A 15726-nucleotide genomic window follows, 5' to 3' on the forward strand; every position below is an offset into this window, starting at 1 on the left:
AACGAAGAGAGAAGAGTCCAGGTGAGAGTCCAGTCTGAGTCCTGCATATCACGAAACAGTCATAGACTTCTATACAACCAGAGGGGAGGCGCCCCCTGGTGGCCAGCAGGGAGAATCACAGTTTACATTTACATTCAGGGCATTTAGCAGATGCTTTTGTCCAAAGCAATTTACAATAAGTACATTTGTGGAAAGAAAGAAACCACAGGTTTATATATATATGTTTATATATATATATATATATATATATATATATATATATATATATATATATATATATATATATATATATTAATAATGTATAGGTCATGTGACGTGGTGTAGTTCAACTAGAGATGACGTTTAATACGCCTGACAACCTTTTGGTTTATTAGCAGCTGCATTTCTCAAGAGGCACAACAAAGCAGGAAGTGAATAGCGAGTGAAAAGCCTCGATAAAAACAGTCACCGTGTTTGTTTTTAGAAGAACTGTGGGCAGTGAGGAATCTTCCAGCGATGCCTCCAGTGTGTTCCTGAGTTTCACTGTTTCATATTAAACTAGCTTCAGCCTGCTCATCGCTGCACACCTGCTGCTGGAGACCAGATGTAAAAATATCACGTGTCAACCTTGACTGAAAAGTACCGCTGTAAAAACACTAAAACCCACAACAAATGTCATCCGGCGTGACATTGTCTCTACAGCCAGAGAAATGTCATGAATCACAACTAATGTGATAAAATAACAAAAATCATCTCCGTTTAAGATCCAGAAACGTTAAAGGAATCTTTGTTCTCCACTTCATCAAATAAGCACAGAGACTTTTAATATGAGCACGCTGTCGACCTCCGCCTGCCTCCCCTCCTGGTGCATGCTGGGATACATCCCCTCAGCCACTGCGACCCTGTTAGGAATGATGTGAAATGAGTGGATGTGACTGTGGGGTGATATTAGCGGCTCCATTTGTCTTCTGTGAATGGCCCATCAGTAAACACCTGCTAATATCATCATATGGCTGACGGTGATGGATGGGAGTCATTCTCCCGCGATGGGAACGGCACGGCTGATTGGCCGCCGCCACACAGACGAGCATATTGGCCAAAAATGACACTTTAACGAGCTCTTCCCGGTGTTAAGTGCTGCGCGCCGGCCCATCGCCGCACGCCGTCGCCTGGCTGACCCTGGGCCGTGCTGCCCCCCCGCACAGGGCCGGCTCGCTTCATTGGCTGACAGATCGGACTGCCATGGAGACGGCTCATTAGGCGAATAATGAGACCCACATCAGCCACACATTGTCTTGTTACATATAGGTATACTATATTGCCAAAAGTATTCGCTCACCTGCCTTGACTGGCATATGAACTGAAGTGACCTCCATTCTTAATCCATAGGGTTTAATATGACGTCGGTCCACCCTTTGCAGCCAACAGCTTCAACTCTTCTGGAAGGCGTTCCACAAGGTTTAGGAGTGTGTTTATGGGACGTTTGGACCATTCTTCCAGAAGTGTATTTGTGAGGTCACACTGATGTTGGAGGGAAGGCCTGGCTCTCAGTCTCCACTCTAATTCATCCCGAAGGTGTTCTATCGGGTTGAGGTCAGGACTCTGTGCAGACCAGTCAGGTTCATCTACACCAAACTCTCTCATCCATGTCTTTATGGACCTTGCTTTGGGCACTGGTGCACAGTCATGTTGGAACAGGAAGGGGCCGTCCCTAAACTGGTCCTCAAAGTTGGGAGCATGGAATTGTCTAACATCTCTTGGTATGCTGAAGCATTCAGAGTTCCTTTCACTGGAACTAAGGGGTCAAGCCCAGCTCCTGAGAAACAGCCCCACACCATAATCCCCCTCCACCAAACTTTACACGTGGCACAATGCAGTCAGACAAGTACCGTTGTCCTGGCAACCGCCAAACCCAGACTCCTCCATCAGACTGCCAGATGGAGAAGCGTGATTGGTCACTCCAGAGAACGTCTCCACTGCTCTAGAGTCCAGCGGCTTTACACCACTGCATCCAACGCTTTGCATTGCACTTGCTGATGTATGGCTTGGATGCAGCTGATCGCCATGGAAACCCATTCCATGAAGCTCTCTACACTGTTCTTGAGCTAATCTGAAGGCCACATGAAGTTTGGAGGTCTGTAGTGATTGACTGCAGAAAGTTGGTGCCCTCTGTGCCTCAGCATCCGCTGACCCCGCTCCGTCATTTTACGTGGTCTACCACTTCTTGGCTGAGTTGCTGTCGTTCCCAATCGCTTCCACTTTGTTCTAATCCCACAGTTGACTGTGGAATATTTAGGAGTGAGGACATTTCACCACTGGACTTGTTGCACAGGTGGCATCCTATCACAGTACCAGGAGATAATCAACCAAAATAATCAATTAGTATAATATGTAATTATTTTGAGATACTACGTCATTATTTCTGTTTATTTTGGTATATTAAGTCATTATTTTGAAAGTTTTCTTAATATTTTTGATATATTAACTCATTATTTTGGTATATTAAGTCACTATTTTGATAAAGTCTCTGTTTTTCTCTGACATAGGCAGAAGTTCATACATGATACAACATGGAGTCAGATGTACAGACTGTAATTAGAGGATCAGCTGAAATATCAACATCGGATCATCATCATGTTTTCCTCAGATGTTTTTGCATAAAAGGAGATTTTAAATAAACCATCTTGTAGCAACAAGTGAATGGCTCTCAGATAGCAACATGCAGGACAACACAACGGGATGATAATTGCGTTGTTGAATGGAGCGTGATGGTTTTGTCAGCATCAAATGTGTCATCAACAACAAAAACATAACATGTTTAAGGCAAAAGAAGTAAAACAATGGGCGCGTTTGGGATCGCATGCATTTGCGCCGATGCATGCACGAGACTTGAGAGGATCCGCCGGAACTCGTCATAAACACGCCAAGTTCCCACCACGTCAAGTCGGACACAGGTGCACTTCACGGACTTTTTTTATTATTTTTTTTAATTTAAACTTTATTAATAATTGTATACATAACAAAAACTATCGCGCCAGGGGAAACTTCACGGACTTTGCACAAAGAATATGGCCTGCCTAGTGGCGCTGGCTTTCTTCGTCGCTGACGAACTCGAGCCGAAGCATTTGAAGTCCCGTTGTTGACGGAGGCTGAGGAATTTTCTCACGTGGGAAATACCACGTGATAATTCTAACCAACTAGGGCAACGTTGAGGGGAGTGTCTTATGTCCGCACTTATTTCAGACCATCTGCACAGAAAAGCATGCGGAGGGAGGTGCCCTGGAGATACCGCGAGTTTTTAAAGTCATGTGACATGTCGCAAAGGGAAGTTATCACCAGCATTTGTGACGTTTTTTTCCCAGAATGCCTTGTTTTGCGAGGCAAATGCATGCGCATGCTTGATTCGAAACAAGCCTAATATCAATCACAGCGGAGGAAACGTGTGTGAGAATGGCTTCTCATATAAGACTGTTGTCTTGGTTTACAGCCCACAAGCTCATGGTTGTGTTAGTTACATGTTGCTTCCACGCGAGGGCGCTGTTGCTCAGAGTGAACAGAGATTATGAACACAACAAGCGGCATCACTCCAACCTACTTCTGGTTTCGCTTTATGACCAGAGACTATAAAACCAAGGGAGTCACTTATGTTGCTGTCAGTTTGGAATTTTTACATTTACAAACAAATAATATTAAAAAAATCAAGTGTTGATCCCTATATTTTTTAAATCGAATTTAAAAAGCAATTGAACCAATAAGTATATGGGAATATCCAAGCATCCACATCTAAAAATACTCTTTTTACAAGTTATAGTCTTGCAAAAAGTGCCATCATCTCTTGTTATATGTTATGGATATACAGCATATATATTCTATATAACGTGGGTCATTTACTGCACAGCAATGCATCTTATTATACATATGCATATGCTAGGTATTCAATCTGCAAACTGCAGTAACGGATTGGCGGTGGAAAGTAGCCAATGATAATAACAAAAACCCTTTTATGGTGTCCTCCTGCAGAAGGTTACCGTAAATACTAGATTAGAGGTAGCTCTATGTCTAGACTATTTCATAAAGGGGGGATATAAATGCAGCTGAAGTAAAAAGTCCTCGCGCGCCCCCATCCTCACGTAACCCTCAACATGACGTCAGCTGTAAAAATAAACACTTTAAAAAAATAAACTCTAATGTTATCATGCGTGTTTACATGCAGTGACGTTTCATTTTGACTGCATTATAACTTTTGGTTTATTCTTTTTTTTTTTTTCGCTCCTGGTTCCACAGCTGTGCGGAAGTGACACAGCAGGCGCGCGCCTCGGTCACGTCACGCGAGAAAGCGCAGAAGCCGAGCGAGAAAAAAATCAACAACAAGAAGAAGAGTTCCGTGCAAACAGAGGTCCCGTGAGAGTCCGCAGACATGACCAGCGCGTCGCTAACGCTCCCGGAGGGTCGCGTGGACTCCTAAAGGTGAGCTCCAACCGCCGGTCACGCGCCTTTACCGTTAATAAGAGGAGTCAGCGAGAGGAGGAGGACGAGGAGGACGAGGAGGGGGGGGATGGTGGGGGGGACTCGTCCACGCAAACGCGTCACTAGAATCCACATCTAAAATGTTGCGGTGTTTACGTGAAGCTCCGCGCGCGGACATCCGCGTGTTGTCACGCGCAAGTTCGTGTCCAGCAGCACTGGAACAGCTGATTCCACGGTGTTGTGGTTCAAAGGTTCACGGGCGGAAGAATGAGGAAGTGGAGTTGCGCGAGGAGGCTGGAGGAGCGCGAGGAGGCTGCGCGAGGAGCCTGCTTGCTGCGCGCTGGCGTGCAGGAGGACGGCCAACGGCGTCAATGCGCCTGGTTGCTGTGTTGTTGGTCACACACGCAGCTTCGTGTACCAGTACGTCCTCCTTCACATACCAGTTATGCCCTCCTTCATGTACCAGTTACATCCTCCTTCACATACCAGTTACGCCCTCCTTCATGTACCAGTAACATCCTCCTTCAAGTACCAATTACGCCCTCCTTCACATACCAGTTACACCCTCCTTCACGTACCAGTTACATCCTCCTTCACATACCAGTTACGCCCTCCTTCATGTACCAGTAACATCCTCCTTCAAGTACCAGTTACGCCCTCCTTCACGTACCAGTTACGTCCTCCTTCACGTACCAGTTACACCCTCCTTCACGTACCAGTAACATCCTCCTTCACGTACCAGTTACATCCTCCTTCACATACCAGTTACGCCCTCCTTCATGTACCAGTAACATCTTCCTTCAAGTACCAGTTACGCCCTCCTTCACGTACCAGTTACACCCTCCTTCACGTACCAGTAACATCCTCCTTCACGTACCAGTAAAGCCCTCCTTCACGTACGAGTAACATCCTCCTTCACGTACCAGTAACATCTTCCTTCAAGTACCAGTTACGCCCTCCTTCACGTACCAGTTACACCCTCCTTCACGTACCAGTAACATCCTCCTTCACGTACCAGTAAAGCCCTCCTTCACGTACGAGTAACATCCTCCTTCACGTACCAGTAACGTCCTCCTTCACGTACCAGTTACGTCCTCCTTCACGTACCAGTAAAGCCCTCCTTCACGTACCAGTAAAGCCCTCCTTCACGTACCAGTAACATCCTCCTTCACGTACCAGTAACGTCCTTCACGTACCAGTTACACCCTCCTTCACGTACCTGTTACTCCTTCATGTACCATATACTGGAACAGCTGATTCCACGGTGTTGTGGTTCAAAGGTTCACGGGCGGAAGAATGAGGAAGTGGAGTTGCGCGAGGAGGCTGGAGGAGCGCGAGGCGTGCAGGGGGACGGCCAACGGCATCAACGCGCCTGGTTGCTGTGTTGTTGGTCACACACGCAGCTTTGTGTACCAGTACGTCCTCCTTCACATACCAGTTACGCCCTCCTTCATGTACCAGTAACATCCTCCTTCAAGTACCAGTTACGCCCTCCTGCACATACCAGTTACACCCTCCTTCACGTACCAATTACGCCCTCCTTCACGTACCAGTTATGCCCTCCTTCGTATACCAGTTATGCCTTCCTTCACGTACCAGTTACACCCTCCTTCGCATATTAGTTGTGATCTCCTTCATGTACCAGTAACGTCCTCCTTCACATACCAGTTTTGTCCTCCTCCGCGTACCAGTAAAGTCCTCCTTTGCATACCAGTTTCGTCCTCCTTCATGTACCAGTAACACCCTCCTTCATGTACCAGTTACGTTCCTCCTTTATGTACCAGTTGCGTTCTCCTTCACGTACAAGTCAAGCCCTGCTTCATGTACCAGTAAAATCCTCCATGTACCAGTAAAATCCTTCTTTGTGTACCAGTAACGTCCCCCTTTATGTACCAGTGATGTCCTCCTCCATGTACCAGTAAAACCCTTCTTTGTGTACCAGTTAAGCCCTCCTTCATGTACCAGTAAAATCCTCCTTCGTGTACCAGTAACGTCCTCCTCCATCAACCAGTTCATGGACTCGTGTATTGTGACTTGTGTATACCGACTCGTTTATACTGACTAGTGTATGCCGACTCGCTGACTCGTGTATGCCGACTCGTGTATGCCGACTCGCTGACTCGTGTATGCCGACTCGCTGACTCGTGTATGCCGACTCGTGTATGCCGACTCGTGTATGCCGACTCGTGTATGCCGACTCGTGTATGCCGACTCGTGTATGCTGACTAGTGTCTCTCCGTGTGATTTACCCCTCCAGGCTATGAGTTCCTCTGAGTATGGAGAAGTTTCAGACGAAGCGATGCTTGAGAAAGGTAACATCCCCACTAACCTGCATTTGAATGTTAATAATCACCATTTCTCATATCAGCTTAAAAAACATAATGAATATGAAGGTATCATAATTTGCAGATGACATTCTAATATTTTAAAAGGCACAAATGAATATATTGAGGTGAAACAGAAGCAACATGACGTCCTGTGATATTCATCCAGAGATATTTCGTTTTCTCATCATTTACAGAACACCAGCATGTCCAGGTCGTTAAGGAGGAGTCAGAGGACTTTGCTATCTGCGAGTCACCCGAAGGACTCGGAGGAGGGTCACCTGGAGGAGGGTCACCTGGGGTCGCCGAGGCTGGCAAACGTCCATCTGCAGAGACGGGGCCTCACACAAACCAGTCCACCAGCAGCAAGAGAGCCAGGGTCTCTGGTGAGGTGAGCTAACCTCAGAGGACACTGAGGATGCACATATCCCACTGGAGCCGCCTCTCACTGTATATTTGTTTTATAGATGAGGCGCCACCTGGTGGACGATAGCGGCAGACACGAGCCTCTCTGCCTCACCACCACCGGAGAGAAGAGGACCTACCTCCAGCAGAAACCCAGAGTCTCCTACAGGAAGCCTCTCTTCAGCATCTCCCACAGGATCTCGGAGAAGAGGAACACGCCAAGTCTGGAGCAGCAGGCCAGTCCTGGTGCCGGGAACCCGCTCAGCTTCAGCAGCCTCCTCTCATCCAGGCTCCAGAGCTCAGAGGAGGATGGCCCGCTGGATCCCCTTCCCGCCATAGACCCTTTGGGACACGCCTCATCAACGGACTCCAGCCTTTACCCTCTGATCGAGAAAATGTTTCTCATTCTCAACACCCTCAATTCCAGCATGACGCAGCTGCACAGCAAAGTGGACTTGCTGACCCTCGAGGTCATGCGGATAAAGAAGCAGATCAAGCCAGCAGAGATGCTGACGGAGTTCCAGCCTCCTCCCGAGTATCTGCTCACCAGCGACGAACTGAATCAGCTGATGGAGCAAACGTCCGGTGCCGGGGAGCTCAGCTGCCGGCTGCTGGTGCACCTCTTCCCGGAGCTGTTCAAGGCCCGGGAGTGCTCTCACGAGTGCATGGCGAGCAAGCGGACCCTGGAGTCCCTACACCTGCAGCTGATCCGGAACTACGTTGAGGTTTGCTACCCTTTGGTCAAGAGCAACAGTGTCTGGCAGGAAGAGTGCCTCTTCCAGATTAATGACTTGTTTAATCGCTTCTGGGCACAGAGGGACATGGAGAGCGCCCGGCTGCTCAGGAAGCAGACGCTCCCGGCCACCGGGATCAAGGCGGAGCATCATCAGACCTTCTGTTTCATCAACGAGCAGGGCCAGGAGGAGCACGTCTCTTTAGATAGCCAGCAAAGCAGCGTGGCTGCGCCAGACCTCGCCTTCAGCACGCAAGCCACGGAGGAGCTGGACGAGTTCTCCTCTCCTGAGGACTTTGTCATCTTCCTCATGCACCGTCTCTTCCCCGAGGTGTTTGAGGAAGGGAAGATGCCAGAAGGCTCCAGTGGTTTCAGCAGCGTGGGGCAGCTGATTCTGGACTCCGACAAGATGGAAATAATAAGGAAGTACATGGAGGCTAACTTTCCTGACGTGCCTGAAGACAGCTGGCTTCAGGTGTGCATTCAGCACATGGAGGACGCGCTGGAGGGTCCTCACAGCAACGGCAACGGGAGCGAACCCGACAACATCAACGACGAGGGCTATGACCTTGCCAGCTTCCCCGAGGACGTTTCTATCGTTAAGGTGCCCGAGGTGGGTGATAACGAAAGGCCCAGTCGCAAGGCCAAGAAGTCCCTGCTCACAGCTGTGGATTTTGACAATCTGGAGATCCCTCTTCCCAACTTCACGGTCCCCCCGGAGTTTCTCCTGTCCCGGGAGCAGCTGAAGAACAACTATGAATGTAGCCTGTCCATAGGGAACTTCGCCTCCCGGCTGCTGGTGCTCATGTTCCCCGAGCTCTTCACCCACGAGAATGCACGCAAGCAGTACAACTGCAGCGGCTCTCTCGGCAAGAAGCAGCTGGACCCCGTTCGCGTGAACCTGATCCGTCACTATGTGCAGTTGGTCTACTCCCGGGCCAAGAACGACCGGGTGTGGATGTTGGAGTTTGTGGGCAAGCTAGACGAGAGGTGCCGGAGACGCGACACAGAACAGAGGAGGTCCTACCTGCAGCAGCGCAAGGTGTACAGCCAAGACTCGGAGCAGGACTTCCTCTGCCACCTGAATCAGCTCAACCCGGACGGCATGAGGGAGGATCCAGATATGCCCTCTTTACCCCCCGAGAAAAGCAGCAAAGACTTCTGTAAAATCCCGCTGGATGAACTGACTGTGTCCAAGCCCGACTTCGCCGTGCCGTGTGTCTACCTGCTCTCGGACGCCGAGGTCCGGGAGATCGTCCAGCAGAGTCTCTCTGTGGGAAACCTGGCTGCCCGCCTGCTGGTGCGCCTCTTCCCCGAGCTCTTCACTCAGGAGAACCTGCGGCTGCAGTACAACCACTCGGGCGCCTGCAACAAGAAGCAGCTGGACCCCGTCCGCCTCAGACTGATCCGGCACTACGTGGAGGCCGTGTATCCTGTGGATAAGATGGAGGAGGTGTGGCACTACGAGTGCGTGCCGAGCATCGACGAGCGCTGCCGGCGCCCCAACCGCAAGAAGTGTGACATCCTCAAGAAGGCAAAGAGGTCCAGCACCGTGTCCTAGTGGCAGCAAGGCGACGGCGGGCGAAAATTAAAATAATTGCACAGTATATAAGCTGAAATCGCTTTGTTGAACTTTTTCAAGCTGTCCTATGTAGGATGAAGCCAAGCTGTTAAAGAGTTTCTTCGGTATAATTCTTCGTCATATTTTACCTTTGGGGCTACAGCAGTAGATGCTGTAGAGTATGTAGTCTTATTATTGGATTAAAACTGCTTCTATTTATGAGCCAGGACTGTCATAGCTTATCTAACATACTGTTGGTCAATGTCGTAGCCTTAAAAACAATAACGATGCTAGTCGCTCGCAGCATAGATCACATATGGGCTCTATGGATAGAACCGAATCACGAGGATGTGATGTGTTAGATATACTTCATTGCAGTTACCGATGTAGCATTGTGCCACCACTGTTTTAATAACAATGTGCTTATGTTAAGCCTTCTTATAGAAGTTTATATTATAAAAGACAATTAACATGACAATGGATCATGATAACCTATTTCTAATAAAATCACAATTATCAATATGACATGATTTGACTGTTTCAGGGGCAGCACTGTCGCCCCACAGCGAGAGGGTCCCGGGTTCCATTCCCGGGTCAGGTTCCTTCATGTTCTCCCCGTGTAAGCAGGTTACCTCCAGGTTCTTCGGCTTCCTCCCACAGTCCAAAGACCTGTCTGTCTCTACGTGTCTCCCTGTGATAGACTGGTTACCTGTCTGTCTCTACATGTCTCCCTGTGATAGACTGGTTACCTGTCTGTCTCTACATGTCTCCCTTTGATAGAATGGTTACATGTCTGTCTCTACATGTCTCCCTGTGATAGACTGGTTACCTGTCTGTTTCTACATGTTGGCCCTGTGATAGACTGGTTACCTGTCTGTCTCTACATGTCTCCCTGTGATAGACTGGTTACCTGTCTGTCTCTACGTGTCTCCCTGTGATAGACTGGTTACCTGTCTGTCTCTACATGTCTCCCTGTGATAGACTGGTTACCTGTCTGTCTCTACATGTCTCCCTGTGATAGACTGGTTACCTGTCTGTCTCTACATGTCTCCCTGTGATAGACTGGTTACCTGTCTGTCTCTACATGTCTCCCTGTGATAGACTGGTTACCTGTCTGTCTCTACGTGTCTCCCTGTGATAGACTGGTTACCTGTCTGTCTCTACATGTCTCCCTGTGATAGACTGGTTACCTGTCTGTCTCTACATGTCTCCCTTTGATAGAATGGTTACATGTCTGTCTCTACATGTCTCCCTTTGATAGAATGGTTACATGTCTGTCTCTACATGTCTCCCTGTGATAGACTGGTTACCTGTCTGTCTCTACATGTCTCCCTTTGATAGAATGGTTACATGTCTGTCTCTACATGTCTCCCTTTGATAGAATGGTTACATGTCTGTCTCTACATGTCTCCCTGTGATAGACTGGTTACCTGTCTGTCTCTACATGTCTCCCTGTGATAGACTGGTTACCTGTCTGTCTCTACATGTCTCCCTGTGATAGACTGGTTACCTGTCTGTCTCTACATGTCTCCCTTTGATAGAATGGTTACCTGTCTGTCTCTACATGTCTCCCTGTGATAGACTGGTTACCTGTCTGTCTCTACATGTCTCCCTGTGATACACTGGTTACCTGTCTGTCTCTACATGTCTCCCTGTGATAGACTGGTTACCTGTCTGTCTCTACATGTCTCCCTGTGATAGACTGGTTACCTGTCTGTCTCTACATGTCTCCCTGTGATAGACTGGTTGCCTGTCTGTCTCTACATGTCTCCCTGTGATAGACTGGTTACCTGTCTGTCTCTACATGTCAGCCCTGTGATAGACTGGTTACCTGTCTGTCTCTACATGTCTCCCTGTGATAGACTGGTTACCTGTCTGTCTCTACATGTCTCCCTGTGATAGACTGGTTACCTGTCTGTCTCTACATGTCTCCCTGTGATATACTGGTTACCTGTCTGTCTCTACATGTCTCCCTGTGATATACTGGTTACCTGTCTGTCTCTACGTGTCTCCCTGTGATAGACTGTTTACCTGTCTGTCTCTACGTGTCTCCCTGTGATAGACTGTTTACCTGTCTGTCTCTACGTGTCTCCCTGTGATAGACTGGTTACCTGTCTGTCTCTACATGTCTCCCTGTGATAGACTGGTTACCTGTCTGTCTCTACATGTCTCCCTGTGATAGACTGGTTACCTGTCTGTCTCTACATGTCTCCCTTTGATAGAATGGTTACAAACCACACAGTGAATGACTTAGGAACAATGTGCTCTTCTTCAGCTCATTAGGACACGTATCTCTTTATTGTCACACAGTAAAGAATACTTCCTGCAGTCCACAGTGGAAAGTCTCCAGCCTCTGAGATGTTACACTACACCTCTGTAATTCCTTCCAGATCCAGCTTTTTCACCACTAGTTCAAATGCCGCTCGTTCCTTTCCGTAGCTGTCAGTGCTCGGCATCACAGTCAACTGCTCGAGTTCACGGCTTAAAGGCCTCGTCTCTAGGAAGCTCCACACATTTCCAGCGCCTTACGGCAACTTTGTACTTTTCTGTGTTGCTGGATTCCCCCAAAACCCTCCTCAGGACAACTCTCATCAGAGTGGCTGTGTTGGTCTCCCGGTCCTCCGCCAGGACCAGGTCCAAGGTATCCCCGACTTTCACCTGAGTCAACAACAACAACAGAAGTCATGAGAAATGGAAAGAAGAGGGATGTGCTACTCTTCTTCATCACTCACCGTTTTGCTTTTCTTGATGAGTTTCTGTCCATTCAGCCGGAGCTTGTTGTTGTAGAAGGCTTCCTCTATTTTACTGTGAGAAGAAAAGATACCTGGGTTATGAAAACACACAAGCATGTTCATGCAACTAATCCCCCAATCACGTCGGGTATTTCTGGTCACCGTGGGTAACTATCACCATGACGACCACATCACCTCGAATAATCACCACCACGTGTTTGAATAGACTGATTGAGAGTTCATCAGCCCTTCTAAAAGTCTCCACGTTTAACCAGCGATGAAGGAAAGGTCGCTCCGAGCTGAGAGCAGCAGTGACTCACTTGCGTGCCATATCCAGGCCGGCTCTCATGATGACATCATAGCGAAAGGACTGCACATATTTCTCCATGTCTTTATAGTCCTTCGGTAGACCTGGGTCCTCGTCTGCCTCATCTTCATAGTCGCTGTCCTCTGGGTCTTTTTTATCCTCGTCTTCCTCCTCCTCCTCCTGCACCGTCCTCGCCGCTCCTTTCTTCTTGTTGCTCTTGAACCTCAGGTGATGGAGCGACCAGGCCCTGACAGCGTCGCGGCCCCGGAGAGCCGGCCGGTGGCAGCCCAGCGCCGGCAGCGCAGAGCAGCCCCACAGCTGGCGGGTGTGGATGGTCCGGGGACACCACTCGGTCTGCCTCAGCCCGTAGCCCACAGCCAGCAGGTGGCGGGGGCTCAGCCGCCCCAGCTGCCTCATGGTGAGCGCCTGCACCACCAAACTCTGCATGTTGGCATTCCACCCTGAAAGACAGCACAGGTAGGAGGTCAGGTAGGACAGGAGCACAGACATGAGGACAGGAGCACAGGTAGGAGGACCAGTAGGACAGATAGGGCACAGACATGAGGACAGGAGCACAGACAGGAGGACAGGAGCACAAAGGGAGGACAGGAGCACAGGTAGGAGGACCAGTAGGACAGATAGGAGCACAGACATGAGGACAGGAGCACAGACAGGAGGACAGGAGCACAGGTAGGAGGACCAGTAGGACAGATAGGGCACTGACATGAGGACAGGAGCACAGACAGGAGGACAGGAGCACAGACATGAGGACAGGAGCACAGACATGAGGACAGGAGCACAGGTAGGAGGACAGGAGCACAGGTAGGAGGACAGGAGCACAGACATGAGGACAGGAGCACAGGTAGGAGGACCAGTAGGACAGATAGGGCACAGACATGAGGACAGGAGCACAGACATGAGGACAGGAGCACAGGTAGGAGGACCAGTAGGACAGATAGGGCACAGACATGAGGACAGGAGCACAGACAGGAGGACAGGAGCACAAAGGGAGGACAGGAGCACAAGTAGGAGGACCAGTAGGACAGATAGGAGCACAGACATGAGGACAGGAGCACAGACAGGAGGACAGGAGCACAGGTAGGAGGACCAGTAGGACAGATAGGGCACAGACATGAGGACAGGAGCACAGACAGGAGGACAGGAGCACAAAGGGAGGACAGGAGCACAGGTAGGAGGACCAGTAGGACAGATAGGAGCACAGACATGAGGACAGGAGCACAGACAGGAGGACAGGAGCACAGGTAGGAGGACCAGTAGGACAGATAGGGCACAGACATGAGGACAGGAGCACAGACAGGAGGACAGGAGCACAGACATGAGGACAGGAGCACAGACATGAGGACAGGAGCACAGGTAGGAGGACAGGAGCACAGGTAGGAGGACAGGAGCACAGACATGAGGACAGGAGCACAGGTAGGAGGACCAGTAGGACAGATAGGGCACAGACATGAGGACAGGAGCACAGACATGAGGACAGGAGCACAGACAGGAGGACAGGAGCACAGGTAGGAGGACAGGAGCACAGATATGAGGACAGGAGCACAGACAGGAGGACAGGAGCACAAGGGGAGGACAGGAGCACAGGTAGGAGGACCAGTAGGACAGATAGGAGCACAGACATGAGGACAGGAGCACAGGTAGGAGGACCAGTAGGACAGATAGGAGCACAGACATGAGGACAGGAGCACAGACATGAGGACAGGAGCACAGACAGGAGGACAGGAGCACAGACATGAGGACAGGAGCACAGGTAGGAGGACCAGTAGGACAGATAGGAGCACAGACATGAGGACAGGAGCACAGACATGAGGACAGGAGCACAGACATGAGGACAGGAGCACAGGTAGGAGGACCAGTAGGACAGATAGGAGCACAGACATGAGGACAGGAGCACAGACATGAGGACAGGAGCACAGACATGAGGACAGGAGCACAGGTAGGAGGACCAGTAGGACAGATAGGAGCACAGACATGAGGACAGGAGCACAGACATGAGGACAGGAGCACAGGTAGGAGGACAGGTAGGAAGCACCTTGCTTCATGATGGTCTCATGACACTAATCAATAGTCCAAACGATTGTGGGATCAACAGTAAACATCAACAAGAATCAAGATTACAAATTAAAATCAAGAATAATCGGATCAATATTGAAGACTTGATTTACCATGACGTTTACATGACTATAATGTAACTATTCATAGTGATAAGTCTTTTTTTAAGTTTGCCACACTTTCCAAAAACAATCTAGATGCACCTTTCAAAGTAAAAGCCTTCCGTTATTCGTTGCCCGGTGGGTGTGTGTGTCTCGCTCGAGGAATAATAATATATTATATATCAATTATTCTGGATAACAATGACAACACGATGACGCGAGCTGGCCTCCCTTTCTGTTAAAAATGCGTGTTGATTTCCCGGAAGTTGTGATTCTACGCCGATTCTCGTAGCTAACTTTGCGCCTCCTGCGTGGAGGATAATTATTACGTATGATTATAATTTAAACATTAGCCTGCTTGTTAGCTGTGCTCGAGGACGTCTCTCAGGCTGCCGTAGAAACCGAAGCGGAAACAACTAGCTAGCTTTAACGTCACATTTCTGGTTCAGGATGCTCGCGCTTAGTTTCAGTCCACGCGCAGCACCGCACGAGCGCACGGCCGTGTTGCCTCGTCGCCTGGCGGTAAACGTGTGGTTGCTAACGCGCAGAGTCGTAGAGAGAGTACGTGGGGTCCACTCACCTCCGGAATAACCTTTCATCGCTCGCTGCGAGGCATCGTCGGCCCCTCCGCCCGGGTTGCTGTTCTCCAGCCGCGTCAACATGCTGCCACCTAGCAGCCTGGAGGGGAACTACACCACCGGTCCACCTCCAACTGTTCTCCAGCCGCGTCAACGTGCTGCTCCCTAGCGGCCTGGAGGGGAACTACACCACCGGTCCACCTCCAACTGTTCTCCAGCCGCGTCAACATGCTGCCACTAGCGGCCTGGAGGGAACTATACCACCGGTCCACCTCCAACTGTTCACCAGCCGCCTCAACGTGCTGCCACCTAGCGGCCTGCACCTGTGGTTTTCAAAACAAAAACAATTTTAAAATATACACGAGTTTGCCCCAAACATTTTTTGCAACTTTTATTTTTCCAGCATAAGACAAATTTGAATATACATTTGAGAAGGTAATCAAGTTATTTCTACAGCCCATGTGAT

The 15726-nt window shown here is 49.5% G+C and overlaps 2 protein-coding genes and 1 long non-coding RNA gene across 6 annotated transcripts in view; 1 reads left to right on the forward strand and 2 right to left on the reverse strand.

Moving 5' to 3' along the window:
• Window positions 1-1350, reverse strand: part of LOC311016462 — a 2902-nt gene extending 1552 nt beyond the window's left edge. Inside the window, exon 1 of one of the 2 annotated variants that reach the window (XR_014597494.1) lies at window positions 1319-1350. This is a non-coding gene — a long non-coding RNA (uncharacterized lncRNA). Of the gene's footprint in view, window positions 180-1318 lie in introns of those variants that run through there. The other variant, XR_014597495.1, reaches the window with a different exon arrangement.
• Window positions 1-9990, forward strand: part of bend3 (BEN domain containing 3) — a 10106-nt gene extending 116 nt beyond the window's left edge. The window contains exons 1-5 of one of the 2 annotated variants that reach the window (XM_084014142.1): window positions 1-21; window positions 4264-4446; window positions 6704-6758; window positions 6968-7161; window positions 7238-9990. The exon at window positions 1-21 is cut by the window's left edge and continues 116 nt beyond it. In XM_084014142.1, the coding sequence (XP_083870268.1) occupies window positions 1-21; window positions 4264-4446; window positions 6704-6758; window positions 6968-7161; window positions 7238-9469 (2685 nt within the window). In that variant the 3' untranslated portion in view covers window positions 9470-9990. Of the gene's footprint in view, window positions 22-4263; window positions 4447-6703; window positions 6759-6967; window positions 7162-7237 lie in introns of those variants that run through there. The other variant, XM_084014143.1, reaches the window with a different exon arrangement.
• Window positions 9991-11713: 1723 nt separating this feature from the next.
• Window positions 11714-15404, reverse strand: mtres1 (mitochondrial transcription rescue factor 1). 2 transcript variants are annotated; one of them, XM_084014153.1, is made up of 4 exons: window positions 15263-15404; window positions 12522-12969; window positions 12202-12274; window positions 11714-12127 (listed from the first exon to the last, which is right to left on the reverse strand). In XM_084014153.1, the coding sequence occupies exons 1-4, from the start codon at window positions 15342-15344 to the stop codon at window positions 11945-11947; spliced, it is 786 nt and encodes a 261-aa protein (XP_083870279.1). In that variant the 5' UTR covers window positions 15345-15404; the 3' UTR covers window positions 11714-11944. The 2 variants fall into 2 exon arrangements, with proteins under 2 accessions (XP_083870279.1, XP_083870280.1); XM_084014154.1 differs by lacking the exon at window positions 15263-15404 and adding an exon at window positions 14785-15240 and having other exon boundaries at window positions 11715-12127.
• Between the last annotated feature and the right edge of the window lie 322 nt (window positions 15405-15726).

Source organism: Eutrigla gurnardus, assembly GCF_963514095.1.
Source record: "Eutrigla gurnardus genome assembly, chromosome: 7".
Lineage (NCBI taxonomy): Eukaryota > Metazoa > Chordata > Actinopteri > Perciformes > Triglidae > Eutrigla > Eutrigla gurnardus.